This window comes from Pseudonaja textilis, chromosome 2, assembly GCF_049901715.1.
Source record: "Pseudonaja textilis isolate UNSWEBS1 chromosome 2, rPseTex1.2, whole genome shotgun sequence".
Lineage (NCBI taxonomy): Eukaryota > Metazoa > Chordata > Lepidosauria > Squamata > Elapidae > Pseudonaja > Pseudonaja textilis.
Window position 1 is genome coordinate 215,348,576 of NC_141991.1, and position 18,135 is coordinate 215,366,710.

General features: G+C 34.3%; 1 protein-coding gene across 3 annotated transcripts in view; it reads left to right on the forward strand.

Moving 5' to 3' along the window:
* The window catches only part of CHD1 (chromodomain helicase DNA binding protein 1), a 62,929-nt gene extending 48,502 nt beyond the window's left edge, over positions 1-14,427 (forward strand). For 2 of the 3 annotated variants that reach the window (XM_026719405.2, XM_087927017.1), the window contains 10 exons: positions 291-441; positions 2,584-2,706; positions 2,987-3,133; positions 4,374-4,628; positions 5,090-5,230; positions 7,082-7,260; positions 7,617-7,713; positions 9,283-9,340; positions 9,670-9,880; positions 12,296-14,427. In XM_026719405.2, coding sequence (XP_026575190.1) covers positions 291-441; positions 2,584-2,706; positions 2,987-3,133; positions 4,374-4,628; positions 5,090-5,230; positions 7,082-7,260; positions 7,617-7,713; positions 9,283-9,340; positions 9,670-9,880; positions 12,296-12,641 — 1,708 coding nt within the window. In that variant the 3' untranslated portion in view covers positions 12,642-14,427. The remainder of the gene's footprint in view (positions 1-290; positions 442-2,583; positions 2,707-2,986; positions 3,134-4,373; positions 4,629-5,089; positions 5,231-7,081; positions 7,261-7,616; positions 7,714-9,282; positions 9,341-9,669; positions 9,881-12,295) is intronic. The other variant, XM_026719423.2, reaches the window with a different exon arrangement.
* Positions 14,428-18,135: the final 3,708 nt, after the last annotated feature.

Genomic DNA, 18,135 nt, shown 5'->3' on the forward strand with positions numbered 1-18,135 from the left:
CTGAACTAGCTCCTGAGCTTGTGATCCTATTGCCAATTTGGTGACACTATTAAAGTGACTGTGGTATAATGATCAGTGTATATCACTGCACCCATGTTAAACATTTTAATGCTCCCCAAATAATCACAGATCATTCATCATCTATCGGTTTTCACAGAACTGTTAATATACAGTGGAGAAATAAGTTTACAATAGTAATAAATGTTTAGTTAAACATGTTCTTTCTGTTTTTTAATGCTTATGTTCTACTCTTAGACATTACTTCTGAAGCATACTCATTTTTTATTTAGATACACCATTCCTTGTCACACTAAGGCTGCTCATTTTGATATGGATTGGGGTAAAGAAGATGATTCCAACCTTCTAATAGGCATTTATGAGTATGGATATGGTAGCTGGGAAATGATAAAAATGGACCCAGATCTCAGCTTGACACACAAGGTAAGTCCTTTTTCTATTCATTGAATATAATGTTGCTTGAAAGATTAAAGCTGTTTCTTAGTGGAGTGTTCATAGTTATTTATTTATTTTTTTGGAACTGTGTAGTGAGAGATTAGCTGATGCCATACTATCTTAGGTAATTTAATTGGGATTTTATGTTTTTACTGTTTCCATGGTGTCTACAGAAAAAATAAGGAAAATATTGTTATATGGGTTCCTCTTACCTTTTTGCTGCATTTTAATCAACAAAATATTTCAAAGCCATCAAAATGTAAATAACCTGTCCTCAATAATGCCATCTACATGATTCAGTACATGTCCATAAGAGAAAGTGCCACAAATTGAATGTACATTTTACTGTATAGTACCAATATATTACTAGTATATATACACCAGTATATTACAAGAATGAATAGGAACTTTACGTTTAATTCCGTATTGTTCCATTTCATCTGTATATGTAAGTTTTCTTTCTTGGTCATGCAGGAGTATTTGTTTATTGTTCATTTTATCCCATATATATTATTTTATAACTCAAGGTGATGAAAATATAATATTCCTTCCTCTCCTATTTTTCCCACAACAAAAATTATATCTCAGTGTTTCTATGTATTGCACTATATAGATATATTTATTTATTTATTTGTCAATCGCTTACAAGATAATAGGTATAAGTATAAACATAGTTATGAATACATGAAATGGATACATATAAGAAAAATAAAAAGAATCAATAGGATGGGGCGGTAGGCATGTTTGTGTACTTATGCACGCCCCCTACAGACCTCTTTGGAAAGGGGTGAGGTCAATAGTAGACAGTCTTAAGGTTAAAAATTTTGGGGTTTGGGGAAGAAACCACAGAGTCAGGTAGTGCATTCCAGACATTGACCACTCTCTTGCTGAAGTCGTATTTCCTACAATCAAGTTTGGTGTGGTTAACCTTGAGTTTGTATCTATTGTCTGCTCTTGTATTGTTATGGTTGAAGCTGTATTTGAGTATTGGTCTAGGAAATGTTTTGTATGCTCTAGTTAGTAGTGTGATATTACCAGAGAAAAAGCTACATAGGAGTAGGTTAACAACTCTTAATGCCTTTTTGGCTATGTAGTTACAGTGGTCTCTCGCACTTAGATCATTAGAGATGAGTACTCCAAGGTCTTTGACAGAGTTTGGATCATCAACAAGGTCTTGACTATTCAGCTTGGTGTTTTTTTTTCTGATTTTTTTTGCCAATATGTAGGACAGAGCATTTATTTGTTGAGATTTGAAGTTGCCATTTGTTTGACCATTCTGATACATAGTCGAGGTCTTTTTGAAGGGTAGCAATATTGTCTATGGTGTTGAATAGCTTTACATCATCAGCAAAGAGAACACAGTTGCTCTTAATATGATCAGAGGTCGTTTGTGTTGGTCCTAGAACACTGCCCTGGGGTACACCACTGTTGACAGGTACAATTTGACCATTCATTGTCTGTTTGATAGGAATGCTTCTATCCAGTTATGCAGGTGTCCAGAGATACCATAAGATTTTAGTTTTAGTGGTAGTTTGTCGTGTACCACTGAATTAAAGGCTTTACAGAAGTCTATGTAGATTGCGTCTATTGCTTTGCCCTGATCGAGTTGTGTAGTCCATATGTTTTTGCAGTGTAAGAGTTGCAGATTACAGGATAGTTTTTTTCTGAAACCAAATTGTTTATTAGAGAGTAGGTTGTTTGTTTCTAAGTGGAGGATAATGGATTGGTTAATAATTGATTCCATGACTTTACAGGTGACGCAGCATAAAGGGATTGGTCTGTAATTTTCAACTAGGCTGGGGTCTCTCTTTTTGAAGATGGGGATGACCATGGTTGTGACCATAGCTTTGGCAAGGAGCTGGTCTTGAAAGATTTTTCAAAGATTATGCTTAGAGGTTCGGCTATGGCAGTGGATAGCTTTAACTTAAATAGATCAAAACATTCTACTTTAATGTGAATACATTATATTGTGAGCCTCTCAGAATCAATTTGAAATGGGCAGCATCAGATTTGAACCAAATAAAAAATATATAAAGATCTATGATGTATTTTCAATTTTAGCTTTTCTGTCCCTATGATTATATTGCTACTAATATATTCTGAAGAAAATATTTTAAATTGTGCTTTCAGATTCTACCAGATGACCCAGATAAGAAACCCCAAGCCAAACAGTTGCAAACCCGTGCAGACTACCTCATAAAATTATTGAATAAGGACATTGCAAGAAAAGAAGCACAAAGACTTTCTGGAATAGTAAGTAACTTTTGTTGCAGCAAAAACCAGTACGCTCAATGTTCATTTTATATATATGTAATATATCTGTTCACATTGTTTACATTTTGAAATTATCTCTATATCTGTCCAAATAAAGATACGTTAAATCAGGATTTTCCCTGAACAAATTGTTTATGCTTGTTTACTAATTAGCTCTGGTTATGGTTCTTGTTATTTCTAAAATTTTAAACATATAACTCATTGATTTTTAGAAACAATAAGACACTAAAAATACTCACAAAGCTTTTCTGATATTTAGGGAGGTTCAAAGAGAAGAAAGATAAGAATGAAAAAGAGCAAGGCCATAAAAGCAATAAAAATGAAAGAGGAATTAAAGAGTGACTCATCACCACCACCTTCAGATAAGTCTGATGAAGAGGAAGAAGAAGAAGAAGAAGATAGCAAGGTAAATATATTGAAAATGTTATCTACTAAATTTATTTAGCTTTTTTATTACATTTTATTCAGTCTTCATACTGAGAAAAATGGTATAAAACTGATATCAAAACACAGCTTCAGGACCTAAATGAAATTTCTAAGTTGATTTCTGGTGTATTTGTGTTTTGGATCCCATGGTAAACTAGCTCTCTAAGGCAACAACTTGAAGAATGCAATCAGCATAAAAGTGAAATAAGATTTTTTTGTTAAACCTGTTTTAACAAATGTCTCTTATTAGAAGTCATCACTAAATGGTAGTGGAACATTGCATATATTTAGGACATTTTATTCTTGTGTTTTTGAAAGTGCTTATGACCTCAAAATCATTTAAAATATAAATTTTTAAGAAGATATTTTATTTAGTGCAAAAAACAGTAGTTAAGGTTTTTAAATGCTTTTTTACCTCAAAAATGTAACATTATTTAAAGTTTCCTAAGTTAAGAATCAGAAATTGCAGTCTTAGTAATCCCAAGTTTCCTGCTTGTTTTCATTCCTACATTACAAAATAAGATTGAAATTTATTTGTTTCTTAAAGTCTTAAAAAATATGGCTGGGATTTTGATCAAAGAAGGGCCTCTTAACATGGTCAAAATGCAACATTCTAATAAAAATATTAAAACATTAAAAGCAGAGACTAAGAAAATATGCAGTTAAGATGATAAATAGTAAAAAAGAATGGAAGAATAAGTATTAAGATAAAAAGTAGAATTAACTATTAGACATTCAAATTCTACCAGATTTTTTTATTTTTTTACGTTTCCTGTGATTGCTAGGCTGAACAAAAAATAAGCAGTGATTAAACAACTATTTAAAATTGTAATTGTAAACTGTTGCTTGAAAAGATTTTTGTTTTAATGAAATATATTAATAGAAAATAATATAATAAATTGGGAAATGGTAGATACTTTTAAGTATTGTTTCCTTCATCTCTGATTATAAATAGAAACAATTTAAAAATTAGATTCAAATAGCAAAGAATGTCCAGTGATTTTAACACTCCAAATCCAATCTCTGAGCAATAAGAGATGCCAAAAAAAAAAGCTAATAACTGACAAGTGGAATAAAATAAGAACATGTCAAAACTAATGACAAAATTACTAAATAATATCACTGTTTTCCTGCTGTTTCTGATGGATATCACTCTTGTATTTATATGCCAATGAAATGTTTAGATTTTTCATTTCAGCGAATATATTTATATGTTATAGGATGAAATGGTTTCTTTGAAAAATTCAAGTAAGATAAAAATGGAGAAAGAAAATGAAGAAAATCTTGATGCAGATATTGCCTTGAAAAAGCAGGCTGATGAAAAAAGAGAAACTAAGGAAAATAAAAAGGAACTAAAAAGGGAGAAAAAAGAAAAAGAGGACAAGAAGGAGATGAAAGAAAAAGATACGAAAGAAAAGAGGGAAAGCAAAGGGAAAGAATACACCCACAAAGAAAAAGAAGTTAAAGAAGAAAAGGTAATTAAGCCCTGTTAGATTGCCTGATCTCTTTTATAGACAGGGCCATATTCTAATACTCAAGAGCTAGCCAGTCTTTTCCAGTTATCCACATGTTATGTCAGGAGCTCCACTCCAAATGTATATGGGGCAGGAAAAACAGCAACATTTAATCAAAATGAAATAATGCTAAAGTTTTTTCTTTTCCTTGCATAAAATATTTTAGTTTAGTTACAGCTTTTGAAACATATTGGCAAATCTATCCCATATTGAGGAGTGAGTAGAACACTCAAATTTGCAACTGAGGTTCTGCATCCCCATTCTATGCTTCACTTGGAGGGGGTGTTCCTCATTGATTCACTCTGAATGAAATCTAGGCAGTTCAGGGTGCTGTAGAATAACAAAGCATATGTAAAATGTTGACTGTCCAATATATTTCATTGTTGGCAGCATTTCAAGCACTTAATTTTTTTTATTTGTAGACAAATGATTATAAATCTGACAGCAAAGACAAAATAAAGAAAATCCCTTCAGCAGACACACCTCTTCATATAACAGCAAGCAGTGAACCTGTTCCTATATCAGAAGATTCGGAAGAGTTGGATCAGAAAACGTTCAGTATAGTAAGATTATCTTCAGTACTAGCATTGTTATTTGATCATACCACTTAGTTTGTCTTATTGTGAATTATATATGTGCAATCTGTTGTCAGGGGAAAACATCCATATAGAGGTAAATAACTAATGAATTTGGAGCTCTGGCAGATTTTTAGAAAAGTGGTGTTTTATCACCAGCAACATCAACTAATACGGGAGCAAAGGAGTGTTGAGAGGTAGAATTTTTCTCAGCAGGCAAAATTTTGCAAAGTTTAGTTGGGCTCTGATGCACCATTGACATCTCCACAAAGTTTCCTTCTACAAAATGGCATTGCTGGCCAAGATGTTGGGTGATTATGATAGACTGACTATCTGTTGTTATTTGATAAATGGATATACTGCTTTTCATATTAGACTTTTAGTTTTTGTACAAGAATTACTTCATGAGGTGGGCTGAGCTGAGAGAGAGTGACTATTCTAAAGTCACCCAGTGAGCTTCCATGACTGAAGTTGAACTACAAACTTGATCTTCCTAATCCTGGCTTATCACCTTAACCCGTGATGGTGAACCTATGATACGTGTGCCAGAAGTGGCACGCAGAGCCATTTCTGCCGGCATGCGTGCTGCCACCCTGGATCAGGTCCACTGCACATGCGCCTCCCACCAGTCAGCTGATTGTTGGGTATCTGCCGTGCATGCACATGGGGCAGGGGGTAGTTGCGTGCTCATTGCATAATGAGTGCATGCACACACACATTTTCAGCACGCAACAACGAAAAGGTTAGCCATTGCTGACCTTAACCCTTTAGATCTTTTAGGAGGATAACTCTTGCAGCATTGAATGTTGAATTATTTTACCGAACTTTAAATTAGATGTTTGAGAGACTTTAACTATACATTTGCCTGGGATTTGGCCCCATGTGAATTATATGCAGAGTGAATTGCATACGATTGATTTTTAACTAAAATTCCAAAAATGCATTAAACATGCATATATTTACATATACATATACTATATTTCTTTAGATCTATGGAACAATTATATTATTAAAAGATCCTTTGCCTTTTACTGATACTATACATATTGAGCATTCTTGGATTTTTGTTTTGTTCTTCATAAATTATAAATAATTGCAAAGTAGGCTTTGTAGATGGGTTGAGATTCTTTTTGTTTTGATTTCTCATTTGTGTTGCTGGAAAGAGCAAAATTAGATGAGGAAAAGGAATCACACAGGTCAACTTGTGATAAAAAAGGAAATCATAATTTTACTGAGTTCCTTCTTATCAAACATCCTCTTTACGACAATCTGTACTATGTCAAATATACATGGCCTAGCCTTTGTATTGTTCCTGTCACAACAGACCATCCCACTTACTAAAGATTATTAAAAGGGCTTTCTGAAGATTAATCATACCTGTAGAAACTGTCAGCATGGGATCTTAGTTGAGATTTCAAAATCATAGGAAAGTTGTAACTACTTATTCATTGTTATTTCAAAAGAATAGAAAGGGAGTTGCACTTAAGAGCATAGTTAATGATCCTATGACACTTTCCCAGTTCAAAATGTGCCCATGACCCTGAAATAATTGGAAAAACTTGATAGAAGTTGCAAAAAGTACTTCTGAAATTTGTTTGCTTTTTCCATTTTCCAGCATTTCAGTAATTCTGATCTACTTGTGCATAGTTAGTTTTAAATATTATTTTAATCTGAACTTTAATATAAAATTGAAAGTTAAATTAATTTGTAATAGAAAGCTTTCAGTATAAGAGAACGGTGGTAAGTAGAATCTTCTGTAAATGTTAGTGTATATGTAAGGATCAACTTGTTTAACAAAACAATATTGTTTGTGAATATATGAATATCATTTTTTTATAGTGCAAAGAAAGAATGAGGCCTGTCAAAGCAGCATTAAAACAGCTGGATAGACCAGAGAAAGGACTTTCAGAAAGGGAACAACTAGAACATACTAGACAGTGTCTCATAAAAATTGGAGACCATATAACTGAATGTCTAAAAGAATACACAAATCCCGAACAAATTAAACAGTGGAGAAAGTAAGTAAATACACAGATCTATCGAGCTTTTAGTTGCTTTATCATTAAACAGTTAATAGGATTACCACTAGGTGGAAGTTGATCTCTGTTACAACTGCTACTATGTTAAAATAATATGTTGGAACCAAGTATTCTCTGGCCAGTTTAAGACTTATATTTTTGTGCAGATTATTCCATAATTAGCTACCGAGTTCATTTTTTATCTGGAATAAGATAAAAATTGGTCTTTGAATAAGAACATCCAATAAATAAGGCAGTGTTGAATCATAGCAGTAATTTACTGATAGTTGAGAAATATAATCTGTTAAAGGGATTTCATAAAATTAAGACTAAATCTTTTTCTTTTTCAATTTTAGGAATTTGTGGATATTTGTTTCCAAATTTACTGAATTTGATGCTAGAAAACTACACAAATTGTACAAACATGCAATTAAAAAGCGCCAAGAAACACAGGTGAGAGGAGAGAATTATTAAATTGTTGCAGATAATGCTGCATACTGTTTTGTTATGAAAATGAAATATAAAAAAATGTTTGGACTTCCGGTGGTGTTTTCATTGAGGACGAACCAGAGACTGCAATCGTACACGGCTTCAATCCATGCTGTTCCCATTAAAGGGCTTCGAACGGGGCTAGAACCACCTTGAAGGGATGGGGAATAAGGGGGAGACCGCCTGTCGGGTTGAGGCGAAATGCATCTCCCCTCCCTGGCTAGATTAACTCCCCCCGAAGAAGGGCTGCAGCAGTGGCTAAACATGGCCACCATAAAGACAGAGAGCTATCCGGGACAAAGGTTGTGCAGGAGCAATGAAGAAGCGGACAGTGTGGAGACCAGGGAAACCAGGTGCAATATTTGAATATAAAGGTACCCCGGATTTAAAGTTTTAAGAGACTTGTAAGAAAGATTGGAAAAGCGGCGACCAGAGGGAGTGGGGGAAAAAATTGGACATAAGTGAAAGTGGCTTTGAACTTTTTGAGTTAAATTGAAAGAGGAAGCTTGAAGAAAATATCTGCTTAAATTAGGGTATATTAAATTATATGATATTGGCACTAAACAGGCATAATTAAAAGCTGAACTTGAATGTGCCAAAAAGAAATAATACTTAAGAATTGGACTTATTGGATTATTGAAACTTAAAAGCCTTAAAAGGGAAAAGAAAGTGAAAAGAAAAGGTGGAACTTGGACATAACAGACAGCGCCACCTAATGGTAAAGGAAAAATTTCAATGACTCTTTGAAAAGTGTTTGGTTCTCTAAAAATTGGAACTTGATACAAAGTAAGAAGAACTTTGATACAATAAGATAGAAACCCTGAAAAGTGAAATTAACATATTATAAAGGAAGAAGAAAGAAGCTTCAACCCTGGGAATGCTAGATGACTTTGAGAAAAATTTAAAACCCAACAAAAAGAACTTAATAATAAAAATATATAAACATTGGACTGTTTTGACCCTGGAAAATTGAAACAGGGTTTAACAGAAGTGGATGGCTAGAAGCTGGCTAAAATAAACTACTGGACAATCGGACTGGATTTAAATACTGAAGAAAGAGACAAAAAAAAAACCTAAAACTGAAAAAGGTGCACAAAAATGGCAGAATTTTGTTTGGAAATAAAATTGGACTTAAGCATAAGGGAAATGATATGTGAAAGAGTGGAACTGTGCAGTATTGCCTTAAAAATATTAGAAATGGCAACATTGGAGAACAAAGAAGAACAAGGAGATCCAGAAGGGGAGGAGTTGATTAAAAAAAGACCAGCCTCGATGAATAAATGGAGCAATGAACATTAAAATGGGGGGGACGACATTGCTACAACTTTAAAAGCACAACTATAATGATGTGGGAAAATACCCGAACAAAGCTGAATAACATACATACATACATAAATACACGTATGTATGTATTTATGTATGTATGTTGTCTTTTGACCCGATGCCAGTCCACAAACCAGGGATTGGGGATTCCTGATCTAATTGAAAGTTATCAAATGAAACCTAGATAATATTTTATTTAATTTTTTTCAGCAGTATAATGAGCAAAATATCAATAGTGGAGTGAACACAACTTTGATTAGAAATCCAGGTAAGCTATTAACTGTTATGCTAATTGTTACACAGTATTGTATTATAAGGACATACTCTCCATACTATTTTCATATTCCAATTTTAAATATCTCTATAAAATGAGAAAATATTTCCATTCCCAGTTTAGTATAATACTATTTAATTTATACTTTCCACAAGCAAAATGTCATATCAATCAATATATATTCTGCCCTGAATTTCACAGTTCTCCAATTTTAAAAGTGTAATTTGCATAGAGAAATAATATAATGTTATGTTAAAGATAATTGTTGGCAAGCATTTGTAAATATATAAATTGCTGATGCACTTCTGTTTCCATTTAAGCAGATGTGGAACGATTAAAAGAGAACACAAATCATGATGACAGTAGTAGGGACAGTTATTCCTCTGATAGATACTTATCACAGTATCATGATCATCACAAAGACAGACTTCATGGAGATTCTTACAAAAAAAGTGATTCAAGAAAAAGGCCCTATTCCACTTTCAGCAATGGAAAAGATCATAGAGATTGGGATCACTATAAACAGGATAATAGGTAAGTTGTGTGAAGTTTCTTCTGTCCAGTGCTCCCAAACATTTCATAATTCTTCCTTATCATTAATAAGGTAAGTATGTACTGAGTTCAGAAAATAGATAACATGCCTTGAACAAAAAACATAATGTAGTAGGGAAAGACCGTATGAAAAGGATCAAGACTATGCATCAGACTCCATGAATCTACATGAGCAGAAATTGATTCCCTTCTCACAAACAAACACCTTGTGGGAGGAGAGCAGATAAGATGCCCGGAGAAGACAAAACGTGGCAACTATTAGTTTCTCTTCTTATACTTGGCATGTATACCTCAATTAACAACCACTTGTTCAGCAATCATTCAAAGTAACAATTTTTGCTGAGTGAGTGCTGGTTACAATTGGTACTTGAAGTTCCAATCATCCCAGCACCCGCCATGGTCATGTGATTGTGATCTAGATACAGCCAGTTTGCAATTATGACAGTCATAGTGACCTGTATTCATGTGATTGCATTTATGGCCTTCTCTACCAGCTTCCTACAAGCAAAATCAATGGGGAAGCCAGTAAAGAGAGTCACAAGTTGCTCAGATAAGCCTCTCCCATTCATACACCCTCCATCAGCCTCTGTGCACTTGCACCTCACCAGCCACCCACACCTTACATAGCGACTCCCCCACCCAGAAACAAGCCCTTCTACTTGCTCACATTCTCCCATCCAGCAGTAGCCACCTCAAGCATCACCAGATTCGTAGCCTGCCTCCACAGCCATCTTCACATCCTCACTCTCTCTCCCACCCAGCAGTGGCCACTTGCCTGCTTGCAAGCTACCTGGGATGTGCAACTTCCTGCTGACTTCCTCACTGACTTTGCTTATTGGAAGGAGGGATGCAGGTATTGCTAATGCTAAGCAATGCAGTCATACGGTGCCTCACTTTTCTGTTATATCACTTAGCAATGGGAATGAATGACCCAATTGTTGTGGAAATTCAATAACATAACAGTAGACTGCATAACAATAGACTTCCAGTACTTATTTTATCCATGTATTTGTATAACATTAGACTTCCAGTATAACAATAGACTTCCTGCATAACAATAGATTTCCGGTGCTTGTTTTATTCATGTATTTATTAAATTTGTATGTTATCCAATTCCCAACGTTGTTGACTCATAATTGTAACAAAATAAAAAACAGCAAAAATGCTAAAAATAGGCAGCAATGAAAAAAGGGGGAAAACCCACACAAAGCAAGGAAACTTCACTCACAAAAGTTCTAGGAAAAAACCCAGGTCAAATCCCTTCAAAACACCACAAGTCATCCATCCAGGGGAATTTTCAATCCCCCGGGCAGGTGCTTCTACAGAGAAGGCACACTTCAATAGAGAACATTGTTTAGCTGAAGGAACTCAAATTACTTCATGCCTAGAATTGAACAGGGTTCAGAGACCAGAGCCTGCAGCTGATACATGTTGTCTCACAATTTCAGAAATAAAACTACTGGGAAGGAGTAGTTGGAGGAAATGAATAAAGTGGGCAATACAAGCTACAGGCTACTACTTTTTAACAAGTAAAAATTGGTTGTGGCCTTTGTATCAGTGCAGAAGTATTGGGATGGCTCCATAGGGAGTACATATATTGGTGATAAGCCAGCAGTATTGCCACCTCCCTTTTCAAAAAACAATTCCAACAGTTTAGGTGGAAAAGAACAGAGGCTCATGAGTACTTGTGTACAGAGATTTTGTACTGGTACCTGAAAGAAATCTATGTTACACGTTTCTTCTGTTCCTATAGAATCTGCCTTTTTATCCGAATTTATCTCCACACGTAATTCTGAGTAATTGACCCAGCATATCCCACTTAATTTCCTCATTTTCTTTTTGTGATTTTTGTCAGCTCAAGTGGCTGATTAGGTGTGATATTAAATATATGCATATGATAATGTTAAAGGCATCTGTTTTGAAAGGCTAATTATAAAAATAATGAGTATTTAAAGAGAAAATTATTTTCTTTTCTAGTATAATCATAGAACAGCTTTCCCCTTGTGAAAATAGTATTTACATACTAACACTAATATTGATTTAAAAATCCTGAGGTCTATAATCACTGAAGGACAGGAAAAATTAATCTTGTGCCATTATAGCAGATATCTTGAGTAAGGTTGCTTTTCAGCTTTTATCTCTGAAGACTGTCCACACACACACACACACAAGACACAGACGCACACTTCGGGGGGTGGGGGGAATCTTCCCTTCTGTGAGATGGGTGGTTTCTAAATTTGACAAATACATAAATATTGTAAATGCCACATTTCCAAGAGTGCAGCTTTACTTTTAGAAAGTTGTGAAACCTTTATAAAGAAATTTGGGTTGCAGATTCTAAAGCTATATTATTTTAAGTTAGTTTCCACTATAATAATTATTTTTCTTAATTTTCAGATACTACAATGATAGTAAACACAGAAAATTAGATGATCACAGAAATAGAGATCACAGATTGAATCTGGAAGGAAGTTTTAAAGACAGTCGATCACATTTAGATCACCGGATACATTTAGATCATCGATCCAGTTCAGACTACAGTCATCATAAATCTTCAAGAGATTATAGGTATCACTCAGACTGGCAAATGGACCACAGAGCTTCCAGTAGTGGGCCCAGGTCACCATTAGATCAACGGTCACCTTACGATTCTCGATCTCCTTTAGGACATAGATCTCCTTTTGACCATTCAACAGATCATAAAAGTACACCGGAACATATGTGGAGTAATCGGAAAACATAGCAAAGACTTAACATTTCATGGACTTCTTTTTAGCCATACACAATAAAACTAACACAGTAATTGCCTTACATGACTTGAAAGATGTGGACCGGATGTGCTCTGAGTAGCAGTATTGTTACTACTTTCCAGTATGCTAGTTACATTATCCACACAGAAGAAGAAATATTTTTGTATTTAAAGTTTTAATGCTGCACTGTGCTGCAAATGTTGTGGCACATTTTTTTAAAGAAATAGGAAATGTTTACTTTTTACAGGGACCTCAACACTGCCCAACTTAGACTGGATCTTATTCTGAATTCCATGTCAATAGTTTTATCCTGAATATAGTTTAAATTATGCTTTTAGATGAGTAATCACATGATAATCTGTGATAGTATTTCAGGAAAGAGGATTTTTTTCAAAGGATGTAATGACCTAGTTCACTTTCCAAAGCTACTTGTTTACGTTATATGCGACCACCTTGCCGCTTTTTCATCACAAGCTTGAATATTTAAATTCTGTACCTATAATTGTAAAATAGTCAGGCGTTCTCCAGTTTGATCAGTTGTAATGCCTTTTTACAAAATGACTGTAAATTATTGTAAATTAATTAAATGAGCTTCCCCTCCCCTGACTTTTTCTTTCTAAATTGGTTTGGCTGATGATTTCCTTTAAAAAAATTTTTTGAAATAAAGTTCAGATGAAATAATAGTCAGAATCTAAAGAGGAAAATAACCTGTCTGCCTTTATAAGAAGAAAATTGAATTCTATAGATTGGATTACATGCAAATGAATTTTTATCTCCTGATATTTAACTCAGGTTGGACAATTAGTCCATTATCTCATTTATGTTTATATGCCCCCAAGATGGATTGTCTTAAAAGTATATTCAAAGCTATTCTGAAGCTAAAATGAGCATGTTTATCAGAATAATTTTATTGATTCAGTCATATTTATCTTATGTAATTTTGCATTTCAGCAAATAAAAACTACACTCTAAAAGTGTAAAGTCCCTGTTACCGATTTGCTTGGGTTAATTATTTAAAAAACTTGTTTTGGTCTAGAAATAAGCAGTTAGGTTCTAACATTGGGTCTCATAGGCTTATATTCATATCTTCAATTATTAGCTTGGCAAAAATGGAATTGGCTGTTTTAATTCAGAGTTGTTTATTTGTAAGGAAATTCTGGGTTAAAAATGCATATAAAAGCTGTTACCAGGATTCTTTTGGGAATTTATAATCTTTATTTCAGCTTAAGAAAGTTATTGTTTAAACTATAATTTCTGTGACACAGCAAAGTGATGCCAGGTTTTTTTTCTTACTAGTGTGGTGCAACAAACAGCAACGGATGTTGACATTTTTAAATTGAATGCCTAGCACAGCTACGTGGCTTCTACTTTTTTTAATCTCTGCCAGCAGATCCCTAGGTAAAAAGGAAACATTGCTTAAAATCAATGCCAGCTCAAATTCATACCCTCCTTTGTTTATATAGCTAAGCAAGCAAAATTGTCTTGCTAAAACCTTGATTTTTCATTATGAAGCTGTTTCTGCTTACACATTGTTATGTACAAAGCTTGTAAAGTGGTGGTTGTTACATATTTTAAGAGACCATTTTTCTTGTTTGTTGCAGAAAAAAAACAAAGCAATAGTTTATAAAAATATTTATTACAATATGAACTTTACATTACAGTCCATTTCATTAAGATGTTTGGAGATTTCTTTACACCTGTGGAAGGGGCAAGTTTGTAGAGTGCAAAGTTAATGTCTGCAAGTATTTTTAAATGGGGGACAATAAACATAAATTCTTATATTTTGTGAATTTGTGACACTAAAAAAACAAGTTTTCTTCACTCATCTGAAAAAGTTGCAAACATGTATTGAGAGATAAAACTATTTTCCCTTAATATAAAATACATTATTTGGAGGTGATACATTGTCTGTTTCAGTCTGTGGAAGACTTGGGACATGTGGATGGAACTTCTGATTACTCTTGTAAAATCTGCCTGTAATGAAACCAGACATAATATATGTTGCAGAGCAGAGCAAATTATTCTTGCTAGTTGTTTCTGCATTCTTTCAGATGGTTTGTATGCTCATAAAGGAAGTCCTCAAGGGAACTGGAATTCAAAAATGTTGTTTTTCTTACTTCACAAAGAAGTATTTCTGAACAATACTTCCGAACACAATAGTTTTTACAATTATGTTTTTACTTATACCTATTATTTGTAAGCAATTGACAAAAATAAATCAATAAAATAAATAGCTTTCCACAAAAGATACAATAGGAATACTTTAAATGTATTTTTATACAAGATATAATTCTAGAAACTAGGTCTAGCAGCAGTTTTTAAGGAAACCAAATAATTTACATAAAGCAATGTATTCTCATAATACCTTGTTATTGAACAGTTATTTTAAAATGTTTATTACAAAAATATTGTAAATTATAAACAGCTTAAAACATGTCATTTGTATTTGGGTTATGTGGTAACCTGTATTAACAATTGGTTACTTGCAAAGTTTTTGAAAAAAATGCAGAGATCTAGGTATTAAATTTCATTATATGTGGATATATAAGCCCAAGTGAAAATGAGATGCTAATGAATAAAATTTAAATAATGTTGAAACCAGGGAAGGAAACTCTGGATGGGAATCATAATCATTATATGCATAAATTATCTTAACATTTTTCAAAGTGTGCTACTTGGTTTTGCAATTTATGAAGCGTCTAAGATAATGACCAACAGAATTAAGTTGTATCTAGGTAAATCTTGGTACTGTACTGCAACTTAAATCCACCCTATTTAGACATCTTTTATGGCTATCCATCCTCTGGTAATGCTGTTTAATGTGTTTTTATGAGCCATGGCGGTGCAGTGGTTAGAATGCAATACTGCAGGCTACTTCTGCTGGCTGCCTGCAGTTTGGCAGTCCAACTCTCACCAGGCTTAAGGTTGATTCAGCCTTCCATCCTTCCGAGGTGGGTAAAATGAGGACCCAGATTGTTGGGGGCAGTAGGCTAACTGTAAACTGCTTAGAGGGCTGTAAAGCACTGTGGTGGTTTATAAGTCTTAAGTGCTATTGCTATTGCAATGTTTGTGGAACCATGAAGGCAACTGATGGGACTTGAAAAATTGAATACTGAGTTTACTGATCGATGAATATCTATATACCACGAACATTTATCATGTCCTTTTTCTGGGCAAAACAGTGCATCATAGGGCAACAATTTTTGCACCAAGATACCTAACATGGTTTAATTTACAGAATGCATCCAGAAGTCCTGGCTCCACAACTCCCAAGGGATTGAAATTTTAGAAAGTTGTGGTTGCTTCCATGCTACTGGCTGTTCCTGGACATCTTTAATCATTGCTGGGCTGTTTAAATATTTTTGACTAGTTTTGGTTGCCAGATGAAGGCATTGAAGATGCATGAATCTTTTTATGCATCTACCAGTCATAAGACACCAGGGTAGCTTGCAGAAAAGATCCACAAGAGATGGCAAACCTACATACATTTCTTTAAAATGGCTTGCCTAATACTGAAATATTTTTATGAATTAAGCTAGAGGCTACTTAGAAAAATATGGCATTTTTAATAAGCAGAGACTCTTCTAAATACAATGACCTTAAATAATACACTGTATCAAGCAGACCTGCAACGTAATGGGTAAAGAACATTGTATTGCTTGTACATGCTTTAGAATCAAAGATGGTGAAATAATTTCTAATATTAATACCTTGATCTCATCATTTATCACAATACATAAACATTGGAAGTAACTCGTGGTTGATCACAGGAACTACTTCATATGAGGCAACTGTTGATCTTGGACACAACAGTGTTTTGATTCAGAAGATGTCTATGAACCCCAGCTTTGGTGTTGACAATACACCACCAAAGTTTTGTAATGGCAAAGGTAACATGAGAAAAGGCCTTCATAAAGCAACTTTTCATTCCTGCATTAGAGCCCATGCATGGACCCGCATATTTCTGTAGAATGTTCTTCTATTGATAGGAAATATTGGAGGATTTTTGAGTTTAATGCATCAGATGATCTTGTGAGACAAATAGCCAATCAGATATGATGATGGTATTGATTTTCCTAAAAGGAAAGGAGCTACAATCACAGAATTACATACCTTAGTTCTGGTTTTGATCTTTCCAAATCATACTTGATTTTAATCAATTAAGGAATGCTACTAGAAGAGAGTAGTGACTTCCATTTTCTTTTGAAGCAGTCCTTGCGCTATGCAGAGCTAGAAAAATGTCAAGCAGAATTCTAGCCTTGGAGAAGAAAGATTTCCTCCAAAGAAAAGATTGGGTTTTTAAAATCAATATATAATAGTATTTCCGATATGCAGAAAGCAACTCCTAACTCTTGCTCACAAAAATCAGCTCTGAAGAGCTAGATTCAATCATTTGCCCTTCAGAGCTGATGCTGGTGGGCAGAGCCATGAGTTTTCTACTTATCAGAAATATTGAGTATCATATTGATTCATTCAACTTGCAATAGTTTTGGTGAGGAAAACCTATTAGTTGCAAAATTCCATTGAGTACTTTGAACTAGACTTTGGGTAAGAGCTTTCTGAGGACTTTGAATAATTCAGAGGTTGCTTGCCCAACCCAAGGCAAGAAGTCTAGCTCTCATTAATTAGTTTGCAAAATGCCAAAATGGTCAATCTTGCAGGCATACTCATTTGAATGAATATTAAGTACATGTAGAAGGATGAAACCTACTTAACCGAAGAGAAAGCTGCAAGTTTTGGAACCTTTAAAAAAGTTCCAATAACTTGAAAACCAATCAGACAGTCCTGTCAAATTAGAGACAGGTTCAGACATTTTTGTGTAAAGAAAATTCTTATGGTAAAGTTTTGTTTTGTTAAAAAAAAAAGGACTATTATACCATTAGAAAGTGAACTCTTGGCCCGTTACTGCTTATTGGCTATAAAAAGGACAATTTTCATTAGGACAAAACCAACATAATATTTTAACACACTACAGAAAGTGATGTCCTTTAACACTTGCTTCAAGGGCACAATTCAAGCAAATATTTTGAGCAGTTTCTTTAAGCGTCATTCAGCTAAAGTTCACCATTGGTTAAATTTTGTCCTAAGACAGTGATCCCTAAAGCCCCTTGAAAAGAATTAGTTCATTACACTGGGTGCTCCTTACCATCCTTGTCTAAGACCCCAGGTGATTTATTTCTTCAAAGGATTTAATCTGTGATTGTTTGGTAAGACTCTCCACCGTCCATTCCCGTAAACACCTTCCGCAGAACTCTTCCAACATTGGCATTAATCCTGCAATTAGTAAATGGACTTGCCAACCACAGTTGAATCCATGCCTCTCCCACTCCTCATCCTGATTTTTATGGAAGAAGGCAGTTGATACTTGCAGACACAGGTCTGGCAAAACCATTACATTATTCATGAAGCTTCACTGTTCACTTAATTGCTCTGTAGGGCTTTAGTCTCATCTCAATAAGCTGTTGCTTTGGTTTCAGGCACTGCACT